At 38.8% G+C, this 23,937-nt stretch overlaps 2 protein-coding genes and 1 long non-coding RNA gene across 3 annotated transcripts; 1 reads left to right on the top strand and 2 right to left on the bottom strand.

Annotated features, from left to right (window-relative positions):
* Positions 1 to 2,809: 2,809 nt before the first annotated feature.
* rps28 (ribosomal protein S28) lies at positions 2,810 to 4,084 on the bottom strand. Its single transcript, XM_077724475.1, has 4 exons — positions 3,998 to 4,084; positions 3,698 to 3,745; positions 3,051 to 3,173; positions 2,810 to 2,925 (listed from the first exon to the last, which is right to left on the bottom strand). The coding sequence occupies exons 1-3, from the start codon at positions 4,034 to 4,036 to the stop codon at positions 3,051 to 3,053; spliced, it is 210 nt and encodes a 69-aa protein (XP_077580601.1). The 5' UTR covers positions 4,037 to 4,084; the 3' UTR covers positions 2,810 to 2,925.
* Positions 4,085 to 4,735: 651 nt separating this feature from the next.
* LOC144202206 (potassium voltage-gated channel subfamily V member 2) lies at positions 4,736 to 8,213 on the top strand. Its single transcript, XM_077725273.1, has 4 exons — positions 4,736 to 5,474; positions 6,047 to 6,680; positions 7,228 to 7,353; positions 7,724 to 8,213. The coding sequence occupies exons 1-4, from the start codon at positions 4,948 to 4,950 to the stop codon at positions 8,039 to 8,041; spliced, it is 1,605 nt and encodes a 534-aa protein (XP_077581399.1). The 5' UTR covers positions 4,736 to 4,947; the 3' UTR covers positions 8,042 to 8,213.
* LOC144202207 (uncharacterized) lies at positions 7,207 to 22,624 on the bottom strand. Its single transcript, XR_013327485.1, has 4 exons — positions 22,499 to 22,624; positions 18,206 to 18,291; positions 17,838 to 17,952; positions 7,207 to 7,337 (listed from the first exon to the last, which is right to left on the bottom strand). It is a non-coding gene; the product is annotated as an uncharacterized LOC144202207 (long non-coding RNA).
* Positions 22,625 to 23,937: the final 1,313 nt, after the last annotated feature.

Genomic DNA, 23,937 nt, shown 5'->3' on the forward strand with positions numbered 1-23,937 from the left:
GCGACGTATGTTTTTTTTCTCTTAGAATTGACAGCCTATTCTAATTAGTTTGTGTTTTGCTTTGGTTATGTTAAAATAAAGCTGTTATGTTAAGAGATGCATATTTTGTTATTGTTACTTTGACTTGTTTTTTTCTGGTTTTCCGATCAAATCCCCAAAAATGCGACTTATGTATATATTTTTTGCTCTACATTGTGCATTGTTTGACTGGGGCGACTTCTCAGATACATATGGAAGTATATGTATAATTAGGTGCTGCTCTAAAACATATACGTGCACTTTACAAATTGCTTTTTTCTGTTATGGTCAATGGATGAACAGCTTGCTAAAATATCTGGTCAGTTATTTTGTTTGAAATTTAGGACGTTTGAAGGAAAACATACTAGTTTATGCCCGAAAGAAAAACAGACGACTGACAACACAGTGGCCTTGTTTTTTTTCCCTCATGAGAAATAATAATTGTCGATAAGCGTGGAAAGACATGTTTCACTTGTGTTGTTTTCTAAGTGCTTGGCACTGACCTTGGCGGCTTGGAGACAAACAGGGAGATGGCTGGCCTTGCTTTGTTTGCGGGAGAGGGTGAGCGACAAAAACCCAATGAAGATGATGACATGGCTTGGACATCTTTCTGTAAATTAAAGGGGAAAATAACAAGTTAGATTTATGGGAAAATACGGTCAGCCAGAATATTACATTTAAGAAATTGTTGTAAAATATGCATGTTAACAAGATATTTAGTAGACTGCAAATATTTTTAGAAAAATCTAATCATTTCCGATGGAATACAAACCAACACAATCATTAGGGCAGTCGAGCGTGCTGACTACCGAGCTAATAAATAGCAGTTGGAAGAATTGATTAGAATCCTTGTTCTTGCTAACTTTCTCATGATCAGCTTTCCTTCAATTCTCCCAAAAATGTGAGGTCACACAATGATTTTGTGTTTTATTGCTCAGCACTCGGGAGTCCAATTAAGTACATACATAAAAGACTATCCCATCTGCGTCGTTATGGGCTACGCTTTGTGCACTGTTACATAATCGTTGGGACAGGATATGGCCATCCATCCTCGTACCGTTCCCACAAACTTGGGAGAACGCTATTCCCCAAAATTGAGTTCCAGTTCAACGACCTCTGAATGCTCCAGTTTACAATGTGATTTTGGACAGTAAAAACAGTTTGGGAATGTCCTTTTCTTGTTCCAACATGACTATGGACCAGTGCACAAAAGCTGGAATGGGAGCGTTTGGTTTGCACAAAGTACTGATCTCCACCAAACACAGTACTTTTTTGGATTTATTCTGGACTGTCTGCATGTGTGTCGTTATACCTTTGTGAGTTTTCGTGAGACTATCTTGTCTCACTTAGGGGCATTCGTCTAGCGTTGAGCGGGTATAGGGATGGCTCGTTTACCGACTATCTGCAAACACAAGAAAAAGTAGCATTCGAAAACATCCCAAAAAAATGAAAGACTTGCAATTAGCCGTTGTGTAAGGAGTGGCCCATTTTGCACGTTATTAATTTCACAGCTTCAACAATAGGTTTGGTATTAACAAGGTCAATGTGAGAGAAAAAAAAGTTGTATAAACAGGAGTTGAGGTCAACAACAAGTGAAATTGACCTGTTTTCCTGTTCAAACAGCTACTAGAATACGTTCAAGAACTTCAAGATGGAATTCAAATATATTCTTTCAACAGTGAGAAGAAATACAACTCCAGACAAGTTTTCCAAACATTAGAAAATGTAAGCTATACTTAAAAAAACGCTCTGTCAGCTTCCCATTATTGTTTATCTTGTCCACAAAATACAGTTACTAATGCCTCAATCTTACTCAAACCTGAGCCAAAGTGCTGGCATAGAAAATAAAGCCAAATATTAGATAGCATGTCTGAGCATAAACACAGCCAGACAAGCTTTGACATTGATACCTTGATGAACAAGCAAGAACAGGCAAAAAAGGCACACACTGGTGGCTACATGAAATAAACACTAGTTTCTGTTATCATTATAAAGAATTGATTTGAGTTATTACAGAAATTCACTTACAGGAGTAGGCGTCACCGTCAATGGTTATTTTAGGTTAATTTATTCAAAGCTTGTAAAGGAGTAAACAAGGAAGTTGATTGCGCTTTGCGAAGGTGGAGTGGTATTTTTTTATTACCTTATTTAACATTGTACGTATGTTAAAAATAAGAGGTTGAATACAAATTATATTCTACCTTGTTTAAATGTTAGAACTGATGGATTTCTTGACAAGAGTAATATTGACCTCTGCTGGTAAGGAACAGAACTGTAATATGCATGTCGTACTACACAAATTATGGGGGTATCCTTCATAACTTGGTCTATTCCAGAATTTGAAAGTTGATATTAATCCTGCACTTAATGACTTACCTGGTGACATCATCAATATTTACAAAATATATACCTGCATTCTATTAAAGATTGGCCGGTGAAACAAATACCCATTATTAAGTATATACTTCATAAGTGGCTACTGTAAATAAACTTTTTAGACTTTGTTACCCTGCTTTCCCCCCACTAGCATTGTTATGATGATCCAGTCCAGTATTTATTTTTCCCTATTAGATTTTTCTTGAATTTCTGCACAAGTTTCATCTTCCTGCATCTTAATCGTTCTTTATAGGTTGAACACAAACCACCACGTTTTAAAACGAAGTCTAATAAATTCTGCTTGTCATTTTAGCATACTTACAAGTAACACGAAAATCTCTACAGTAACCATAAATAACCAGGAGAAATCAAAAACTGGAGTGTGGGGGGAAAAAAGAGAGAAATTTGCAAATGATTCTCTTATGGATCACATTTATTTGAAAAACATTTTAACAAGTGAGATGTGAGCCTTGCCATGTGAAACAAATCAGCTTCAACATCATCTGGTCAGCATCACAACTTGAGGGGGCTCTAGAGGAGGGGGCAAACAAAAAAAAAAACCGGTTAAGACGTGATCTGACATTTTACATCTATTTAGATGCGAGGGTATGTTACTGCAGTAGATGCATTTGCTGCATATATTTAAGCGAGCTCACCTATCGCAGCCTCCTGGCTTCTCTTTCAGACTCGAGAAGTGTCAATACATCTCCTTCCCTGACTGGGCCCTTCACGTTCCTGATGATTGAACGGTTGCTGTCGTCCATGAATTCAACACGGACCTACGAGGAAGACGGCACATTTTGTTCTGTTCTTGGTGGGATGATTTGATGTAGTCCAACAGACATGGATGGTCCTTCTGTGTCTCCAACACTTGCACGTTTTGGTACTTTTTAAGCATTTGTTTTCATCTTGGTTACCGTTTTGTCTCCGCGTTACTTTTGTATTTAAGATCTCTTGCTTTTGTTATTGAAGAGCTGTTTTCCGTCCCATTTTTTTTGAAACACTTGATAAATGAAAAGGGGTTTCTATAAAACTATTTCGTAACCAGGATCACCAGATATGCTGTGGGGAGTTGATTTTACATTACAGTATTGCACTAGAAATTGGGTTTTAATTCAAGCCATTGCCATCTGTAGTTAATTTTATTTTCAGTGATTTATCATCAAATCGAAATAATTAGTTACTAAAATAATCGTCTGGTAAATGTAAAAAATGCGAAGAAATACATATGAGCTACTCCTTACAAGTATTTTTTAAAATAATTGTATAGCCGACATAATACTTTAACGTTGCCTAAGCGTACCTGTGTACATTGTCCCTGGGAGCCAGTTCTTCCAAGCACCCTGGTAACCTGAAAAGGAAAAACAATCCTCATTAAAAAATGATCAAGTAAAAAATACATCGTCTTAGATTAATGTGTTAAATTAGCAGTGACCATACGGCCCTATGTAAAGGAAACGCGATCCGAGCGGTGCCGCAAAGTAATCCGGCCAATAAGAGAAATTTAGCTAACATATTTCGATTTCACGTAAAACATAATATTCTATTTTATATATACTGGCACGAAAATGACGATTTACGAATGGTTAGAGGTTTTTCTTACTCTTGCGAGCTTGATCGGTTGCACGCGGCTGGCGTCCATGTTGGAGGTTCGACCGGAAAGAGAGTTGAGAAAAACCGGAAATACAATCATGACGCGTACGTCATTTTTTTACTATTATTGTTTTTACAGTTTTATGAAATTGCTACGCATGTGGCTTGAAATTGTATACATTTGTTAGAGATTGTGTCGTATAAAAATCTAAAAATAATATTCAACTAAATTTGTTAATTATTTCCCACATGAACCATTCATTCATTTTCGCACGAGGAACGCGACGGGGGTGCTGGAGCGAACTATGTGCAGCAGGCAGGGGAGACCCTGAGGTGGTTGCAAGCTGAAAATCAGTTATACAAATATAATATGTTTGACAATTGTTATTGAAAATGAAGATGTTTTAGAAAATTTTAGTATAATGGCTCTGTAATGTTTACTGCATTGATAGCTGTCAAAAACTTTAACTTTAACATTTTTGGCTGACTTTGTTTTATTTAAGATCAATTCAAATTGAACTCAGTTTCTCCAAAAAGTGTAAGTTGTGATTGGAAAATGTGAGAAAATGTGTTTTTACAAAGGTAGATACGCATAATTTATTTCTTTAACAGAGAAATTAGCTATTTGCAAAAAGGTGCAAAATGCAACCCCATTATGCCCACACTCTCATTGCCGTCAGAGATGCAAGCCTTAAATCACAAGACTAATCCCTGTGAACAGTATTTTTAACTTGCGTTAGGACAGAAAGAGCCGCAATAGGATTAGAGAATCAGTCAAGCGGCCGAATCCCCAACTCATGCAGGTGATCTTCTCCCATACTGAGAGGAGAGCACTACAGCTTTTTCAACTCTTGCCCGAAGGACGACGTCCATTCTAAATGGGATTTCTGTGGAATATCGCTGTCATTCATCTATAGACTTTTTCTTAATTATCCGTTTCTAATTGGTGGCGCCATCACGATGGAGAATATAAAACCCAAGTTGAAAGTGCTGAAAAAGCGACGCTCGAGTCTTTTCGCCACCATAAATCGCGACAAGAGCTTCACGCAAAGCATCGAGGAGCAAGAGAGTGAATTCCCTTTTTCTCAGGACAGTTCCATCAAATTATGGACATCCATGGACAACCTGGACACTCCAGATGAGAAGAAATCTCCCATCCAAAAGACATCAAAAGTGAGGAAACCAAACATCGTCAACCTCAACATAGGCGGGAAAGTATTTCACATCCCCAAACACCTGGTGCTCCGACACCCCAAAACCAGGATTGGAATTCTGGCTCTGTGTGAAAATCCAGCCAAGCGTCTGACTCTCTGCGACGATTACAACGTCTTGAACAACGAATTCTTTTTTGATAGGGACCCCATGTTTTTTCACTACATCTTCCATTATTATTGCAGCAATGTATTGTGGGTGATGGACAGTCTCTGCCCGGTCAACTTTGAAGAAGAGATGTCTTTTTGGGGGCTGAAACTGAAAGACACGCCGAGGTACGGTATTCATGGTACCGTTTAATTGGACTTATTGCATTGAAAAAGTTCAGTTTTTAAGATCTAAAACAATGTTTATTTTAGCTTTTTTTCTTAACATATTTTTAGATTTTACTAAATGATTTTTGAACTAAAAACACAGAAAAAATGATCAAAAAATTACAATTATTGATTTAGAAGGGGTAAAATCAGGAAATTTAATATACATCTATACTCATTTGAATTTGATCCTAAAACCAAAAGTCAGCACTCATGATTGACTTTCCGGGGCCACCCAAAATGATGCAGCGGGCCAGATTTGGCCCATGGGCCGCCACTTTAACACAGTTGATCTAACCGATTAAGTTCAGCCATTCGAACCCCCGTTTGCAGCATACGATTTTCTGCCAATATTTCCCAACTTTCATGGTATTATTGCACATATTTTGACTCAAAACTATTTTGTTAAATGGCAATACATTTCCACACATGATAATTTAACCATCCGCCCTAACGGGCATTTACGCTAAGACACTTGTACTTATACTTGTTGTATAACAATAAAAAAAGATCTTATTTTATCTTTCACTCAGATGCTGCCGAATTCTTTTCGAGGAGAAGGTTGACGACATAAGAGATCAACTGAAGGTCAACCAGGAGTTAATCGATGAGATTAAACCTCACCAGGACGACGAAGGCTACAAGAGAATGTTCTTGGGCACCGTTCGCAAGATTCTGTGGGATTTGATGGAAAACCCTTACTCTTCCATGCCCGCCAAAGCCTTTGCCGTGTTCTCCAGTCTTTTTGTGCTCATCTCCATCGTTTCCATGACGATGAATACGGTGAAAGAACTCAGGCAATACAAACTAGCCGGTAAAACCTACATGGAGTGGGTGGAGATCGCCTCCATCCTTTTCTTCACCTTGGAGTACTTCCTACGCTTACTCACCACGTCTGACATCAAGCATTTTCTCAAGAGCGCCCTCAACTTTGTCGACGTGGTGGCGGTCATGCCCTACTTCATCCAGATCATGTTTGAGGTCTTCGTCCTCGATTCGGAGGACGTCAGCGCCCAGGAAGATTTGAAGACCATGGCCAGGGTTAGCAAAGTCAGCAAGGTGCTCAAAGTGGTCAAACTGATGCGTATCTTCAGGATCCTCAAGCTGGCCCGCCATTCTACTGGCATGAGGGCCTTTGGCTTCACTATTCGCCAATGTTCCGAACAGGTGCTTGACAAGTTCTTTTTTCTAAGCTACTGTTGATTTTGGGGCATTTTTAGAGTCAGGTTTTGTGTTTTTTTGGGGCATTTCTAGTCGTTTTCCCTTGTCGGCCATTTTGAGACAATTTCACATTGTTTCTTGTTATTTTTGGGCCACTTTCTGTTGTTTTAGGGTATTTTCCAGGTTACTTCTCAATTCCTTTTCAATTTAGGGCATTCCCAGGTGTCGTCACTAGCCAGCCATTTTGTGCCCAGGCCGTTTGATGAATAGAAATATTGCTTAACGGTCACCTGATTTTAAATTGGCTTAATTTTTTTTGCGGGTATCAAAGAAGCACTAAATGATTGTTTTTCCAATAATGAAGACATTATTTTTTTTGGTGGGTCTAAGTTGAAAGTAAGTAGAAATCATGAGGGAATTTGATTTTGGGTGTTAATCAGTGATAATGGGGGATTGAATGAACAATATCAACGTATTAGGTTAAATCTGCCATTAAAATAAATTCCGCCCAAAATGTCAGACATGCATTCTTACCTGTATGCTTATCCTTCAGGTGTGTTGTCTGTTTCTCTTCATCGCCATGGGAATCTTCACCTTCTCTGCTCTGATGCATTCAGTGGAGGTGGACCAGCCCGGAACGCCATTCAGCAGCATTCCAGATGCCTGGTGGTGGGCAGCGGTAAGATTTACCATGGCAAAATGGCAACCAAATTGTGTGTGTGTGTTTATGTGTATGTAAGAGTAATCCATGGTAATACAGTCTAGTCTGACTCAATAATTACATTTGAGGGAATTTGCAATTCACTCCTAAAGATTTCCACAATAAGTAATGAAACTTTTCGAAGAAAACATGAAAATGAGTAATACTATTATTCATATTTTAGTTTCTGTACTACCTAAAGATCATCCAAAAGTGACAAAGATACCTTAGAAATTTGATGCACAAAAAAGATCATTCAAAAACATCATATCTATCACAAAAGAGTCACTAATATTAGCTGACCATTTATCCGAGAACCCGTGAAGAACATTGTCTCCATTTGTCCCAGGTGAGCATCTCCACGGTGGGCTACGGAGACGTGGTCCCCATTTCCTACTTGGGCCGCTGCGTGGCCTTCGGCTGCATCTCCTTTGGCATCATCCTCAACGGCATGCCCATCTCCATTCTCTTCAACAAGTTTTCGGACTACTACGCCAAACTCAAGGAGCAAGAGTACACCTTCTCCAACACGGAGCGCACGTTCCAGCTAAAGAAACGTCTCCAGAATAAGTGCAACACTTGCATGCAGCCTCAAGCCGAGGACTCTGACGACGAGGTCCACTACCGGCCCGGCGGGAGGCACACGGCTTTCCAGGGGGAAGAGTGACGCCGAATAGCCTTAAGACGCAAGGGGCTCAAAAGCCAAAGACCGCCATCCGCTATCATGGCAACCAGCAATGTCTATCTAAGCGCATGTGCATGAACGTGAATGGTGATAACGGAATGCAGAACTTATTGTAATTGAGGTATTATTTTAAAACGTCATATAAAAACGCAAACGTCTTTGACTTTATTTGAGTGAAAAGAAAAAATATAATTGGACAAATTGTGATACATATATACTTATACATATATATATATACATATATATATATATGTATAAGTACTTATATATATATATATATATATATATATATGTATAAGTATATATATATCACAATTCGTTCAATTATATGTGTATACTTCAGTAATTATTTAATAAAATCAACTAAAATCAATTTAAAAAATACCAGAACTACAAACAACTAAACTAAAAGCAAGCTTTTTCAAAAGAAAAAAAACACAAACAAAAACAAACCTCCTGTAAAACAAAGCCCTAACTTTTATAACCCAGATTGCTGCAAATTATTAAAACTTTACGTGAAAATAATAAATGTCATCGGGTTTCAGTGAAGAATTACTGGGATTTGCACTTCCGGCCCCCCTGTGGCTAGACAAGGACAAAGCGTAATCATGAGTCCTGTTTGTCATGCGTCCGATCAAATGGAAGCTCAATTCTATTTTGCCTTTTTTTTTTTGGCATGCAAGTCTCTGGACTTGGATTGGAGTATTTTTCCGGGTTACAAACCATATGGTAAATGTTGCAGGTGAGGTGTAAATCATTGGCATAATCCCAAGGTGCTCCATTTATAGTATACTGTAGTTCTGGCGGAGGTGCTGTCGGGGGCTTGGCCACGTTTACATCCTCTCATAAGTTCATTAAGCCATGTCGTTAGCCAAAGAACACGTGTCATTGAGTAAAGATGTGCTGCCATCTGCTTGACATCTTGGCCACAATGGCACTTTCACTCATGTCGGACACCTCACAAACAGGACTTGTTTGGCGCCCATATTTGTCACTTTTTATAACAGATGTGTTTTTTGTCTTTTTTCTTTCTGGGGGCCTTTTCATAAAAGTCAGTAAGGGCAAACTTTAAATACATTCATTTTCCATTCTGCTTCCCCTCAAAAGGGTTCATCTAGGGGGTGCTGGAGCCTATCCCAGCCAACTCTTGAACTAAATTGGCAATCGCAGGGTACAAGGAGATGAACAACTAGTTACACTCATACCTACATACAAGTTAGAATGTTCAACCAGTCTATCCTGCATGTTTTTGGGATATGGGAGGAAACAGGAGTACCTGGAGAAAACCCACGCAGGCAAAGGGAGAACATGCAAACTCGAGAATTGAACCTTGGATCTCAGATCGGTGAGGCGGCCATGCTAACCACTTTTTGAGCGTGGCAATCTTTCAATGGATTCATGTATTTTATTTTAAAAAGGCATATTTTTATTGCCCTGTGCAACACTAATAATACAATCGGAGGTCAAACGGGAGGCAAAATATTCTAAATTTGAGTTTTCTGTTCTATATGGTAATAAAAACATTTAAGAAAATCGAATCAAGAGGGTTGAGATTGGATTCAATTCACCCTATGAATCAAGTCAATCCTGCTTGACCATAAATGATATGGTAGAATGTATTTAAGTCAAGCTTTTTCCATATATCCTACTAAACGTCTTCTCACGGACGTTTCAAACAGGAGAGCTCAGATCATTCTTTATCCTTTTACGAAGACTGGAGCCTTGAAAGGAGTTTCATCATTCTCAATTGCGTGGGGTCAGAACACACTTTTCCTTCCACCAAGGCTGAATACATTTCTCAGACCTTGTGTGACCTCAGCATTTTGGAAGCCATCAGTTCAGTTGGAGCACCTATATTGTATAGAAGACCCCTTAACCCCTTCATTAGTCATCTCATCCTATATTACACTCTCTGAGCCCTCTAACCATCTGAATCTCTGAGGTGAGGTGAGGTGAGGAACGACGCCGCCATCACGTCTTTGCTGAGACAAGCGTTTGTGGAAGTACAGGAGAGGATTAAGATGTGTGGGAGAGAGCTAAAGTCAACCACAATTGAGATTTTGCAATATACGCTATTTTTCTCCCCTTTAGAATGTACTTTACGACTAGCACCCCCGAAAAGGGTGTGCATTGCTGAAAATGGATGGATGGAAATAACAACAAAATGAATACAATGACCTTAAATGAATGAAAACACACTGGTTATGGCCTCCAATTAAATCCATTAAAATGAAATAAATAACAGTGTAAGGGGAGCCTAAATGATTGTATTTAAAAAAAGTCCAATTATCTGAAATATAAAAATGTATGTGGTGTTATTTAGAAATGAATTAAATGTATTTTTTTTAAATTATAATTGTTTTTGAGGGAATTTTAACATTTTTGGCTACTATTGAAGGCAAGAGACGTCTAATACATTTCAACAGAAAATGTTTTGGACATTCCATCCACATGCTAAAGGGATGTTTATGTACTCCTTTTTTAAACCAACAGAGGACGCCAGATATCAGCTATTACAACAACAAGCAATGCTAATTACCAAACCTGCTGCTTCTTACTCCTAAAAACAAAATCTCACATATTCTATTATGCCTTGGTTGGAGGAAAGAACAACAACAATACCGACATAAAATGGACTGACTAAAAACCCCTCCGTGCCCACTTTTAAGAGAAGAGGAAAATGGCAGGAGATAATAGCAGCAATGACACTGAGCGCCAGCCAGCAGAGCTCAAGCTCATGCTGCAGGCATCCCAGGCAAGTGTGTGGTGGACTGGTGGGTGTCAATTTGCATGTAAATGAAATGACTCCCTGTGCTCTCTTAGCACCAGTAAATGCACCAATGCTAAAGATGCTATGTTTGGCAGACGTGCTGTTTTGAAACACTGCACAAACACTTTTTCCATTGGCCGACCATTGACTTGTTACATAGACTTTCCGCCATATTGCAATCATTGAAATTATCAACCTCCAAATTACAGAGCATTATTTCAATATATGATGTCCACAAAGAATCTACCAAATGAACTCAATTTCAATTGATTTATGAGAACAGCAATAATGTGGTACACAAAAACACAACTAAAACGTAAGACAATATCGCATCAGATACTTTAGTTCAGGAAATACCATTAAAACAGTAACCAAGTTGTCGATCTGTTTCGTTAAATCGAGTGTTTGGAGTAGAATTATGCCAAAGTTACTGTATGGGAAATGTAAAATAAGTTCATTTTCGAGCAACTACGGTTCGCCTTTATATGGGTAACGCCTGGTGTATGTTATCAATCATAAACACGTGACTTCTATTTTTTCAACAGTCCATCGCTAATAGTCTAACGAGGACTGACAACTTCAGGAATTCATGTACGCTATGATGAAAAGCTCCCTAGGGGAGGAAACTGAGCCAACAAAGAGAGCTTTCTTGTTGACTTCCAGTCTTCTCTCATCTCCTGGTTCCATGACTTGGAACTCAGACTATCTATCTTTAGCCTTCTTCTTACCAGCAGATACCAAAAATAAACACTTTCTTCCCTGGAAAAAGAAACAGTCCATAATTGTCCATCAATTCTATCTCGGAAAAAAATGTTCCTTGGCCTGCACAAGATAATAAATATATTGTATTGCCTTGTATGAACATTGGTGGAAAAAGTCAGCGACGCAGTACTTTACAATTTTTTAACTACAAAGAACATAACCATTTAGAGTATTTATAGAAATAGTGGAGTTTTAGTGCATCTAATGGCAGTTCACAATTGAAAAAAACAAATCAATTTGTTTTTTCATTCATTTTCTTTACCACTCTTGCTCACTTTGGGGGTGCTAGAGCCCATCCCAGCTGATGGGGCAAACCCTGAATCGGTAGCCGGCCAATTGCAGGGCACAAGGAGACACAGTCATACATATCTAAGGGCAATTTGGAGTGTTCTACCAGCCCACCAAGCATGTATTTGGGATATGCAAAGTACCCGGAGAAAAGCCATGTCCACTACTTTGTCTTAAGCGCTGATGCGGTACATGTGCTGCTTGCTGATATAATGTGCTTCAAAGCTGGCTGAATGGAGCTACACTGTTTCAATGACACCCCATCTGATGAGTAACTGCGACGATTAGATGTTCCTTTGGCTTGTTTGTCACTCTTATCTGTTGGGTTCATCTTTGGGAGGTGTGTGTGTGTGTGGGTGTGTGTGTGGGTGGGTGGGTGTGGGTGTGTTGTTACGTCCATCCACTCAGTGCACTTCACCTAATCAAAGCAAAGTTCGTTGTGTAACTTGCAGTATCCAACACGGCTCAGTATGTGATGATGATAAAGGATGAACATGCATGGCTACAGAAAATGAATGAATGAACAAAATGCAACTTATCCTCCAGTGCAACTTAAACATATTTGACTACTGCGACTTATTGTCATAAAAATATGGCCGTCTCCAACTGAAACTTGGGTCATTCTTCTTTCAATATCGTTCAATCCATCTCTCTTGCTCCCTTTTCCAAATCTACCGACAATTTCATATACTTTTTCTTTGCCTCTTTCGCGTCGTCCCCAGCGGGGGTGGTTTCCAGGCCCGTCTTTTTAAATGATAATGTTGAAACGTTAAATCACACCGCCGCCACTGTCAACGCCTCCCACCCCACCTAATGCGACGGAGGCTCTCGGGTTTCACTTTGCGCTGTCATCCTACCCAGTGGCACTCATCAATAGCAAATGCAGAGGCTCTATCAGCCCGCGGCTTTAGACACGGTGACGCGCGGGGCCCGGAGAACGCCAGGGTTAACGAGCAAAGGAATGATTTGGAATGATGGCGCGCTGTGGCGGTCGGGGTCTCTCAATGTCATTGCTGCGCCATTACTGGCTAATAAGGCAATGTCCCATTCAATTTATGGCCTACCAAGGCACTCTGTAAAGATATTTTGTGTGAAGTGCCAAAGACATCTATCTCCGTCAATGGCAGTGAAAGCCTTCATTCATTGCCGTGTATAAAGTATACGAGGGAAACCCTAGAGCCCGACATTAAGACCGCTGCCTATGAATGAGCAGTCACAGCCATTAATCCCAGTTTAAATACATTGGATGGGCAATGTTGTCAATGGCAGGAAAAGTATGATGAATAAATCAACATTCAACAGTTGATTTTACTATATAAATATAAATATTATATATATATATACATATATATACATATATATACACATATATACATGTATACATATACACATATACACATGTATACATATACACATATACACATGTATACATATACACATATACACATGTATACATATACACATATACACATGTATACATATACACATATACACATGTATACATATACACATATACACATATACAGACATCCACACATACACTTGTACACATGTACACATGTACACATGTACACATGTACACATGTACACATGTACACATGTACACGTGTAGACGTATACACACATACACATATACACATCTATACATATATATATTTCAAACTAAAATGGAATTAAAAAAAAAGAAAACCACAGGAGACAAACTATAATTAACTTTAAGAAAAAATGCTTTTGTTGTGTGACAACTTTTGTTGATTTTGACAACTAAGTGTACTATTTTTGAGTAATGAAAAGCATGTGTCAAATCACTATTTGTCCTGCTTTGAAGATGATTAAAGAAATTGTCCAATTTAAGGATCAAATACAGTGTTAAATGATTGAATACAGCAAACGTGGTCTGTTCCACAATTTCGCCATTCCTATTCATTGCTTCTTGCTTTAGTGAGTGTCTAAAAAAAGGACAGATTTGACATAATGAGAACGTTGTTACAACAATCTCATCTAAGTATTTTTTTTGGGTGACAAGATGCGACGGGGAATAATCACATTTTTCTACAAACATCAAAAACAGTCTCCTGTGTGTTTACTAAACGGAATACATACATTATACAGTATGCTGTTTTATTTTCAATGTGAACATACATTTATTTATAGTCCTAAATGTGAAGGGTTTTACCATTAATTTCTACATTTTTTATGATTAAATGAATTGAATACAGCACTAAGAGACATCCAATCTATACTTAACATCTAGGTACGTATTTCCCACACATAATGAACAAAAACAAAACAATCACCTACAGGGTAAGTAAAAAAAGTGAAAAAAAAAGAATTCATTACCTTCTATTGACAATGACAGATTCACTTAAACTGGCAGTGGATGCTCATCTTTAAGTGCCATTGATGGCGGCGAATATCAGTGGCAGCGACTATGTTAACTTTTTGGGCCAAAAATAATATGGTGCGGTCCACATGAAATCTAGTTGACATTAATGTGGCCGGCGAATCAAACTGAGTTTGACATCCCTGAAGTAGAGATTGAGAGCTAGCGTGATGTAGAGAAAGGGAGATATGTACAGGTTGGGAGCGCAGTAGCACAACAAATGACTAAAGAGAAAGATAGACAGAGATAGAGGCTGAATGAGATAGATTGCTAGAGCAAGAGTAAGCAAGAGTAAGAGATATAGATAGAGTTTGACATACTAAACAGAGACATAGAGATAGACTTAACTAGAAAGAGGGCTTAAAAGTCATAGAGGACGCTGGATTTAGTAACCCAGATCCAAAGGTAAATAGATAATATAAACTGGAATTCTAATTTTGTAATCTCTAATTTACGACAACAATACTCCTTAACCCATTGCCTGCCATTAATATCAAATAATCCTGTCCTTTTCCCCAGTCCAAATGGATTGGACGTCATATATCGTCAATGGCATACCAATGACCTCAAGCCATTTTTCAAGAAGGCAATCTTAGGTACTAGTTGATCTGTTTGAAAAGATTCCAGACATGAACAAATTTCCATAATATCCACACAGATAGATCCATCCACACAGAGCGGCGGGCGAATCCGGCCGGCTCCAGTCTCGGCAGCCTCTCTTTCAATTTGGCATCCATCAACGTCTACAGCAATGGACTGCGAAACAAATTTCTATCACTATACATTACAAGTTAAGAAAGGGAGCAGGGAATGTGTTATATATGCGGGGTTCGATTTTTATGTAGTGTCTATGGGCTCGTCCATCATGGTGCTGCTAGGCACCCTTGTGTGCCGCGCCCCGATGAGATGTTATCACGGCGGCGCCATCAATCACAGCACGCTTGCCCGAGCCCCCGTGTCCGACATGCGGGAGAGGACATGTGCCATTCCAACAAATACCTCCTTTTACCCCCAACCTATCCTATGACCCTGTCATGGTGACTCCAAAGCTCATATTCGTAATTCATTACCTTTTGGTTGGTTAAAAAAAATAAAAATAGAATCATTGTACATCTCAGGCTTTTTTTCGGGTGGGTCTATCCATCCTTCTGCTGTGAGTTTACACAAGATTGTCATGAGTAGATGTCCAATCCAATTGAAATGGGAGGGATGGCAGTCACTCACTTGCAAGCATTATTGTATCGCATGCCTGTCAACTTGGACAGTTTGCCCGTATTTTGTACGGGGTTTTCAATATTTTACCGTATTTCCTGGACTATAAGTCGCACTTTTTTTCATAGTTGGACTGGCCATTAATGCTCAAGTGCAACTTTTTGCTCTCTGTCTGACTTTCAAAAGCCTGTTATGTTTTTTTTAGGGTCTAGCTATCTAAAAATAAGTTATTTTAGCAGATGCCTGTTGTTCTCCATTTTACTGTAGTTACTTTAAGTATGAATTATTTGAGAACATTAACAAAGTACCCTATTTTCTCAGACTAAGCCAAAGAATTCATAATATAAAGAAAAAAAACATCACATTTTTTATAAGGCTATTTTATAATTTGATCAGAAACCAAGAAAAACATACGTTAAAGTTACAATAGTAAAATGGAGAACAACAGGCTAAATAGGCATCTATCAACATAACTGATCTTTAGATAGGTAGGGCATGCAAAATGCAACTTATAGTCCGGGAAATACGGTAGTCGGTGTTGTCCCGCTATAATACATGAATGTTTATCCGTTTTATTCAGTATTTTCCTATATGATTTTATACTGTACGCCATACCTGTGGTAAAATATTGAAAACCCCGTAAAAAATACGGTCAAACCGTCCAAGTTGACAGGCATGCGACACAATCATTTATTTACAGTTCTGAACCTACACAATGCACTTTGAGTGACCCAATTTGTGCTTTGCCCTCAAAGGCAATAAAAAACGGTCATTCAAAAGTATCCCCCGCATGGATGCACAGGCAAGTGCAGCTAATATTTTTCTTTCTCCTAAAGTTGCTGCGCGGATTATGGAGCGCTCTTTGTCCTTCACACTCCGCCAAGAAAGTCACATACCTATCAGGGAACACGAGAAGATGGCTGAAGGTGGAGAACTACTTAATTAGGCCAGATCCCTGTTCTCCACCATCACTATTCCCTTAGATCCCATCCACTTAATGTTCTGTGAAATCATATTCCACTCCCCAGGGGGTTTGGGAGAGAGAAATCAGAACAATAAAATGACACTTTTTAAAGCCAGGCGGCACCAGGGGGGAAAATAGACCGTTACTGACACATGGAGGGATGCCGTGGACTGATGGATGGCGAGCATCTGTCTGGCCCGTTACTAACAAACAACATCAGGCCCATGAAACGGTGGGAAGACGCTTCGACTCTTCAGTCGAGCGGAAGTCGCTTGCTGTGCTTTTGTGGATACAAAGACTTCTCTAAAGAGGGGCTTTCGTTTGAAACCGTCTCTAGGGGTGGGCGCAAAACAGGGAGGGGACCGGAAATCTGTCGGACTATCTGTTCAGAATCGGACTCAGATGATGGAGATAAAGGGTTGAACTTTTTGGGGGGAATTTTTTGTTTTTAGCAATTATGCGAATGAATTTTTGCATAATACACAAAAATATATCCAAATACTGCATACTGATGGGAAGAGACAGACCGAATGCATACTCAGGTCGAAAAGTGGATGACTAAACCAGAGGCCTCTCAAGACCCAGAGGACCATTGGCTTTAAGGAGAAGCCATACTTGAGGGTCCTCAAGAGTACTGAGGGAGAGTGGAAAGGAGGAGGACAAGGAGGTCTGGCATTCTCCAAAGAGAGAGAGAGTGAAAGAGATAGCATCTGGATTTTTTCATTAGAACACGAGGCGGCATTATCAGGCAGAACATCAGAATTTAGCCCATCCAGCACGCTCCTTCTATCGCTGCTCCGCAATCATTTCTAATGCACTCTGTCTCCCTGCTCGCCCTCTACCTAGCATCCCCCCAGCCCTCCTGTCGCCCACTCAATCAGACAAGCCTGTTTGTGTCCTTCCCGGCGTCACTCTCCTCCTTTGTTTGCATTTTTTTATTTTTTTATTTTTTTTATCTTTTGCGCTCCAAGCCTCTCTTTTTATTCTCCTCAACATTTAGAGGAGAACTCATTAACTATGGCGTTAATAACAACATGTTTTGGACATCATTGTACACCGCAAATGACTATTTTTTGGCCAATACATAGAATGACGCAAGATATAGTCTTTATAGACATATTTGTTTTTAAACAGATAATATAAAGACATCAACAAAATGATCATATCAACCCAAGTGCACTTTAGTTATGGCGCCCAATAATATTCAGTAATTCATTCATGTCCGCTACCGGTTATCCAAACAATGGTTGCGTAGGGTGCCGGAGCCTATCCCCACACATACCCTGAATTGGTTGCTAGCCAATTACACAATGAAACAAACAACCACATACGCTCATGATCACAGCAGCACTGAGTCGGACTATTAATATTCTTTAGTAGTATTAAAGTCATTACTTGCCTTTTAGCATAGATGTCCAATTCATGCAAAGTGGGAGGTCTGGCTTATCATTGGGTGCATTTGCCCACTTTCATCCAAATGGCATCAATGGCAGTCAATGAGTTAAATCACTTCCCTGTAAGAGTAGAAAAAAACTTGATTAATGCTAATATGGCATTTTTCTCCCATTGGAAGGGCATTTAGGTTCCCCGGTCGTACACCTGTGGTTGTTCCGCCTAGGCCCCGCCCCCCCGTTGTGTGACCTGCGGGTGATGGGGAAACCTGCCATCCATGCACCCGGAAACCCTTGACGCCAACCGAGCTAAAAATAGCCGTCTAGTGATAAATAATAAAAAGGCTCTCTGCAAGCCAAGCTTCCCTGCACTTACCTCCACGTTTTAGATTTATGGCTTCATTTTCTGCATTTTTCGGGCTCTCCAAGAAGGTTTTTGTCAATGGTAAGATGACAGTTCTCCTAAAAAAATAAGACAAAAAAAGACAGGCTTTGTGATTCCCTCTTTGTCATCCATACAGAAAATATATATATTATATATAATAGTTGAATATGTTAACATGTTTATATAGCAACATCATCCTTTTGGCTCAATTATTAGCTTAGGTGACACTTTAAATTGGTTAACTGGAAAAAACTACCTGTGTGAATGGATTTGCAATCTTTTTTTAGGGTCAATAATGTGAATCAAGATTTAAAAAAAATACTATATACATTTATAAATGAGTGTGTATGTAGGATGCTGAAATAATAATTCTCAGCATGGGTCTGTTAAAACATTTTCACATCTATTATTTCCTCATACTATTCTTCACATGTGCCTACATTTGATAAAAAACTAAAAAAATGTCAACCTTGCTTGGCATTCTTATTATTTTCACAGCATAACATTACTCTCAATATTAAATTAAGGCCAGTGGAAAGAAAGAAAGCAGCACTTCTGCGTGAACCCTTTCAGGGTTTCTTGTGCGGTCACGAATCAAAGCTTTCACAGAGGGCGAGCACGCATGTGTGTGTTGAAGATGAAGTCGGCATGGGAACCCCGTCCTCTCCTCTTTTTTTCCCTTCCTCCCTCCCTCCATCCCTTCTTCCTCATTTGCAGCCCCCCGGCTGCTCCTCTCCTCCTTCACGTCTATTTCTCCTCTCCGCCCACGCACGTACGCACGGCTCCCCACCAGTCTAAAAATAGCATCAGGAATCCCCGCATCAATTCAGAAACAGGAGGAAGAGGAAGAGGAGGAAGAGGACGGGGACGTCAGCACACACAAGGTCATAAACCCCCTCCCCTCTCTTTTCCCAGTTGGTTCTTTTCTTGATTTTTTTCCTCATCTTTTTGTGCTTGGGAGAGACCCGCATCATTGCAGATTTCATATCATTATCTTCATCTAATAAAAATGTAAAAATCCAAGGGATTGACTGTCATTCACTTTAGAGGCTGGCTGGCAATTATGAATGGTGAAGCAGAATTTGCTTGGCAACATGTTGGTGACTGAACATTTGGGTGCACTAACAGGTGGGGAACATAGACGTGGATGTCTATTCTAAAAAATATTCCGCATGACAACAGAACAGCAGGAGCGACTGTTGTTATCGACGACAATTGATTTGGCTTTTCCAAAGACAAAGACTGTGGAATATCCTCCTCTGAGAAGGTACGTCCTTTCTTTTTGAATCGCTACAATTAATTGGCATTTGCATGTCCACACCCCAACGTTGCCAGCTCACGACTTTTAGCTTGACTGGAAATCCGGTGAAGTGACTTAATTATCGTCATTAAGGCATAAATATTATGTCTAGAATTGTGGAGGCAAGATTTTAGGTGGAGCTCTCAAAATTATGAAGAAAAATGCCTTTATACATATCATTTTAAGCTCCATGTATGTTATTTGTCCTCTTTAATCTTTTTTCAACTACTTCCAATTGTCTGACATTTCTACAAAACAGGATTTTTTTGCATACTAGTATTATTAACCTAATACAGGGCACTCATTTAAATAAAAAGAGTAAATACTCAACTTTAGACTGCTATTGCGAGCCGTGACATGTTTTAGTTTGTATTTTAATTTGATGAATTAGTTTAAAATCAGGAATTCTTAATACAGTTGATAACATATTTACAATTCTGAATGTGTTTTTTTAGACCATGTAACATTTTTTAAACTTTCACTAAAAACAACAATAGAGGGATAAATAATTGCTAAAGATTTTACAAACCCATAATAGTAAAAGAAGCCCCCTATGTTTTACCTAACCATCCTTAATTTAGATGTGTGAGCGTCATTCAGTCGCTCATCTCTTTTGTATCCGTCGCTGTGATGATGAAACACGCTCCGAGACTTTGAACCTTTGCATTAGTGATGAGCATTTTATTTTTTGGGGTGGGCGGGGGCTCTTTCCACCACATTTAACAACCAGGACCAGCTCGGGGCCACTCGGGTGGCATTAACGTTGGCGTGGTGGTGGTGTCATTACGGGAGAAAACACATGTAGGCGAATTAAGTAACGAGGCCACATTGTACGGTTATAAATCAGGCGGATAAGAAATTATTGTTGCCTTTCAAGTAAAGTAGCAAGAACACATGATCCGAGACCAAGACTTGGGGATTAAGACAAAAGTATGACATTTAGAAGTTGAAAACCGAGATCAAGATAAGACTATAAGGTCTTAAAAAAATATTTTTAAAACTAGCGTAGCATTCTGAGAGAGTGGACATCTGCTTAGGCAACAATATTCCAAGCATCAGCATATGTCTGACTTCTGTGTGACCCTTGACCTTTTTACTACTTATCATATCAGCGACCCTGCAAATCTGAGACAAGTAGGGTCATCTGCTATCATACAAATATTCTGACCTTGGTCAACTTGGACTTTTTTACGCCAATATTTAACCGCCTTGAATCACGTTTGATACTATAAAAATATTCTGGAAGTTTGACAATTCTTGGCTTTTGAGTTATAATGAGCACAAATATACTAATTGGAAATTAGTATTAGCCTGTGCTAAAAATGAGATCATGATAGTTTAACCTTATTAAGGTTGCAATCATTTACTAGGTTGTGGAATATTAATCACACATAAATCCAACACATTTGCCTTTTGCAGATTTTAAATCACACAGAAAACTAATTCTGCTCTTGACAATTAAAAAAAAACGCGACTTACAAGACTAATACAAACTAAAACATCATTGCTAATTCCAGTTATCCAGTAATTGATTTTTTTCATAACATTTTAGTCTGAAAATAGAAAAAGTAGAATTTTTTTCCTTGTATTAGTTTTACAGAAACTTTCAACTAAGAGTGGCAAGCAAAATATTTACTGAAAATATACTTTGTCTTTTTTTGGCGATCTTAATGCGTGAAAGTAAACATATGCATAAAGGAATATTAAAAAAAAACATGTTCTCGGAATTGCCTTAACTGTCAATCAATTACTGCCTTCAATGGAAGCCAATGAGTCAAAGTTGTTTTTCTTCCTTAAACCGGAAATTGTTCATGTGAAATGAACATTCTACGTATTTCATTGAAATAATAAATGCCAAAAGCCAAAAGCAGAGTAGTTTATCTCCATCACGGAGGTTTGTGCTTTCCACTGCCAACAATACAATACAGTTACAAGATGTATGATACTATCACTCTAATTAAGATCTGATACGGCTTGACAGAAAGTTGGACGTCTTTCCAAATGAAGATGCCAATAGCGTTATCGACTTACTGTAAAAGTGGCTGGAAAATTCGAACCCTAATCAAAGTCACTGATTTAAAATAGCCAAAAGTCAAATTAAATTTGAATTTGTGGAACCTTTAGTCAAAGTCCAAAAGCAATGAGATTGAAAGGAAATTGTGACTCGTTATTCTTTTTTTAATTTATGTTGCCATCGGAGATGTAAATTAACACTATTAGTCTATATTATATATATTTTTAATAAAAGTGATGGTCTAAAATAAAGTTTTCATAACACTGAAGGGGAGTTATTAATTTACTATGATCAATTATTGTAATGATTGATTTTATTTTGTCTTTTTTGACCCATTAATGCCTGATTAAAATTTAACAAATCTACCAAAATCATTGGAATATAAATGTACAAAAATGTATTACTATTATAAAATACTCACTTGAAAAATACATTTAAAAATTAGTGCGTAATAAACTAAAAGAAATCATAAAAGATAAAGTTACTATCATTTATATATATTCATATATATTTTCACACTGAATAATAAATTTCTAGATAAAATGTGACATATATTTTGAAAATCCTCTCAAAATTTTAGTTTTAAAGCTAACTTTCTATTTGTATTTACAGATTTTAGACAATTTAATCATTTTGTATTATAATTTTCCATTAGATTTTCTTGTTATCTCTCTTGTATTATTATTATTATTCCCCTGATGAGTGGATAGATGGATACGCTTATGGATTCCCTGGATATTTTTTGATGTATTATAGTTTGTATTGCATGATGTATTGCATGTATAATGCAGGCATCAAGGGGTTAAAATAATTCCTTTTGAAAAAGCGCCTTTGATGATCAATCCCGATTTCATAATTAAACAGCAAGGCAAATGTAATATTTCCCTAAATGAATAGTGTAGTGCGTTTGGCAGAAGAGGAATGTCTACCCATGTGTGTGTGTGTGTGTGTTGACTAATTGCCTACTTACTCATCCTCTAAATTGGAGGAGAAGACTGCTTGATGATTATGGAGGATACTTTTCCAGTCACTCGTCTTTTCGTCAATCTAACATGTTGGCGGTTATCTGGCTTTTGGCTTTGCTGAGGGGGGGGTCTCTGAAAAAAATAAGCAAAGAACAATGAATGAATAAAGTGATCACAAAATGAAAACGGAATTCATGATGTTGAAAATATAGTCAAATTACAAATGCAAATACAAATACAATTCAATAAAATACAATTTTGAAGGAATTTCGTAAATTTTGTGTTTCTGTTTTAAGGCAGGCAATGTTCGGGCAGCAAAAAATAAAATAAAACTAGTACTACATATTAAAACTAATATAAATGAAATATATTGTAATGAGCAAATCTGCCAAAAACAACTGAATTCAATCATGCTAAAATCAAATAAAAACTATTGTATATTAATGGATATTGACAAAAGTCATTTGAGTTGCCACAGCAAATCAAACAAATGATCTGGGCTGTCAGAGATAAATTCCGGCATTGGGCGCAGCACCCCTGCCTTCCGTGGCTCCCTGGCTTCCGTGGCTCGCAGCCCCTATCGCCAACCGAAATGCAGCAGCTAGCTTTGAGTCACGACTCGTGTCTTATCGCGCCGATCGCAGGTTGTTCGTCACGTGCGGCGCGTTTACGCCAGCCGGCGCCTCGCTCACTCTTCCAGAATTGAATGTATGTCGCTTTGGCGTTGGCCGGGCCAAACATTAAAACACTGTCGCTTCATCTCGGTCGGTGAAAAAGGAGAGAGAGAGAAGGCAGCTAAGGAAGCATGATTCATTCATTCATTTTCCATACTGCTTATCCTCGCGGGGGTGCTAGAGCCTATCCTAGCTAACTACGGGTAAAAGGCGGGGGACACCTTGAATTGGTGGGCAGCAAATTGCAGGGCAAAAAGAGACAGAAAATCATTTAGTGTTCAACCAGCCTACACTGCATGTTTTGGGGATGGGGGAGGAACCCGGAGTACCCGGAGAAAACCCAGGCAAGCCCGGGAAGAACATGCAAGACATGCAAACTCCACACCGGAAGGTCAGAAGATGGGATGAAACCCAAGATCTCAGAACTGTGAGGCCTACACTGTCTGTTTTTGGGATGGGTTAGGGTTAGACACTCGGACGACCCGGGGAAAACCCACACAAGCCCGGGAAGAAAATGCAATACATGCAAACTCCACACAAGGAGGTCCAAACATGGGATTGAACCCAAGATCTCAGAACCGTGAGGCCTACCCTGCATGTATTTGGGATGTGGGAGAAACCCGGACTATCTGAGGAAAACCCAGACAAGCCTGGGAAGAACATGCATGACACAAAGATGGTATTATATTTTGGATTGTTTCTTTGCTATTTGTTGCCATTGAAGGCACTAGACGTACCATCCATTTTGAGGAAGAGGGACTGAAAGATGG

Source organism: Stigmatopora nigra, chromosome 9, assembly GCF_051989575.1.
Source record: "Stigmatopora nigra isolate UIUO_SnigA chromosome 9, RoL_Snig_1.1, whole genome shotgun sequence".
Lineage (NCBI taxonomy): Eukaryota > Metazoa > Chordata > Actinopteri > Syngnathiformes > Syngnathidae > Stigmatopora > Stigmatopora nigra.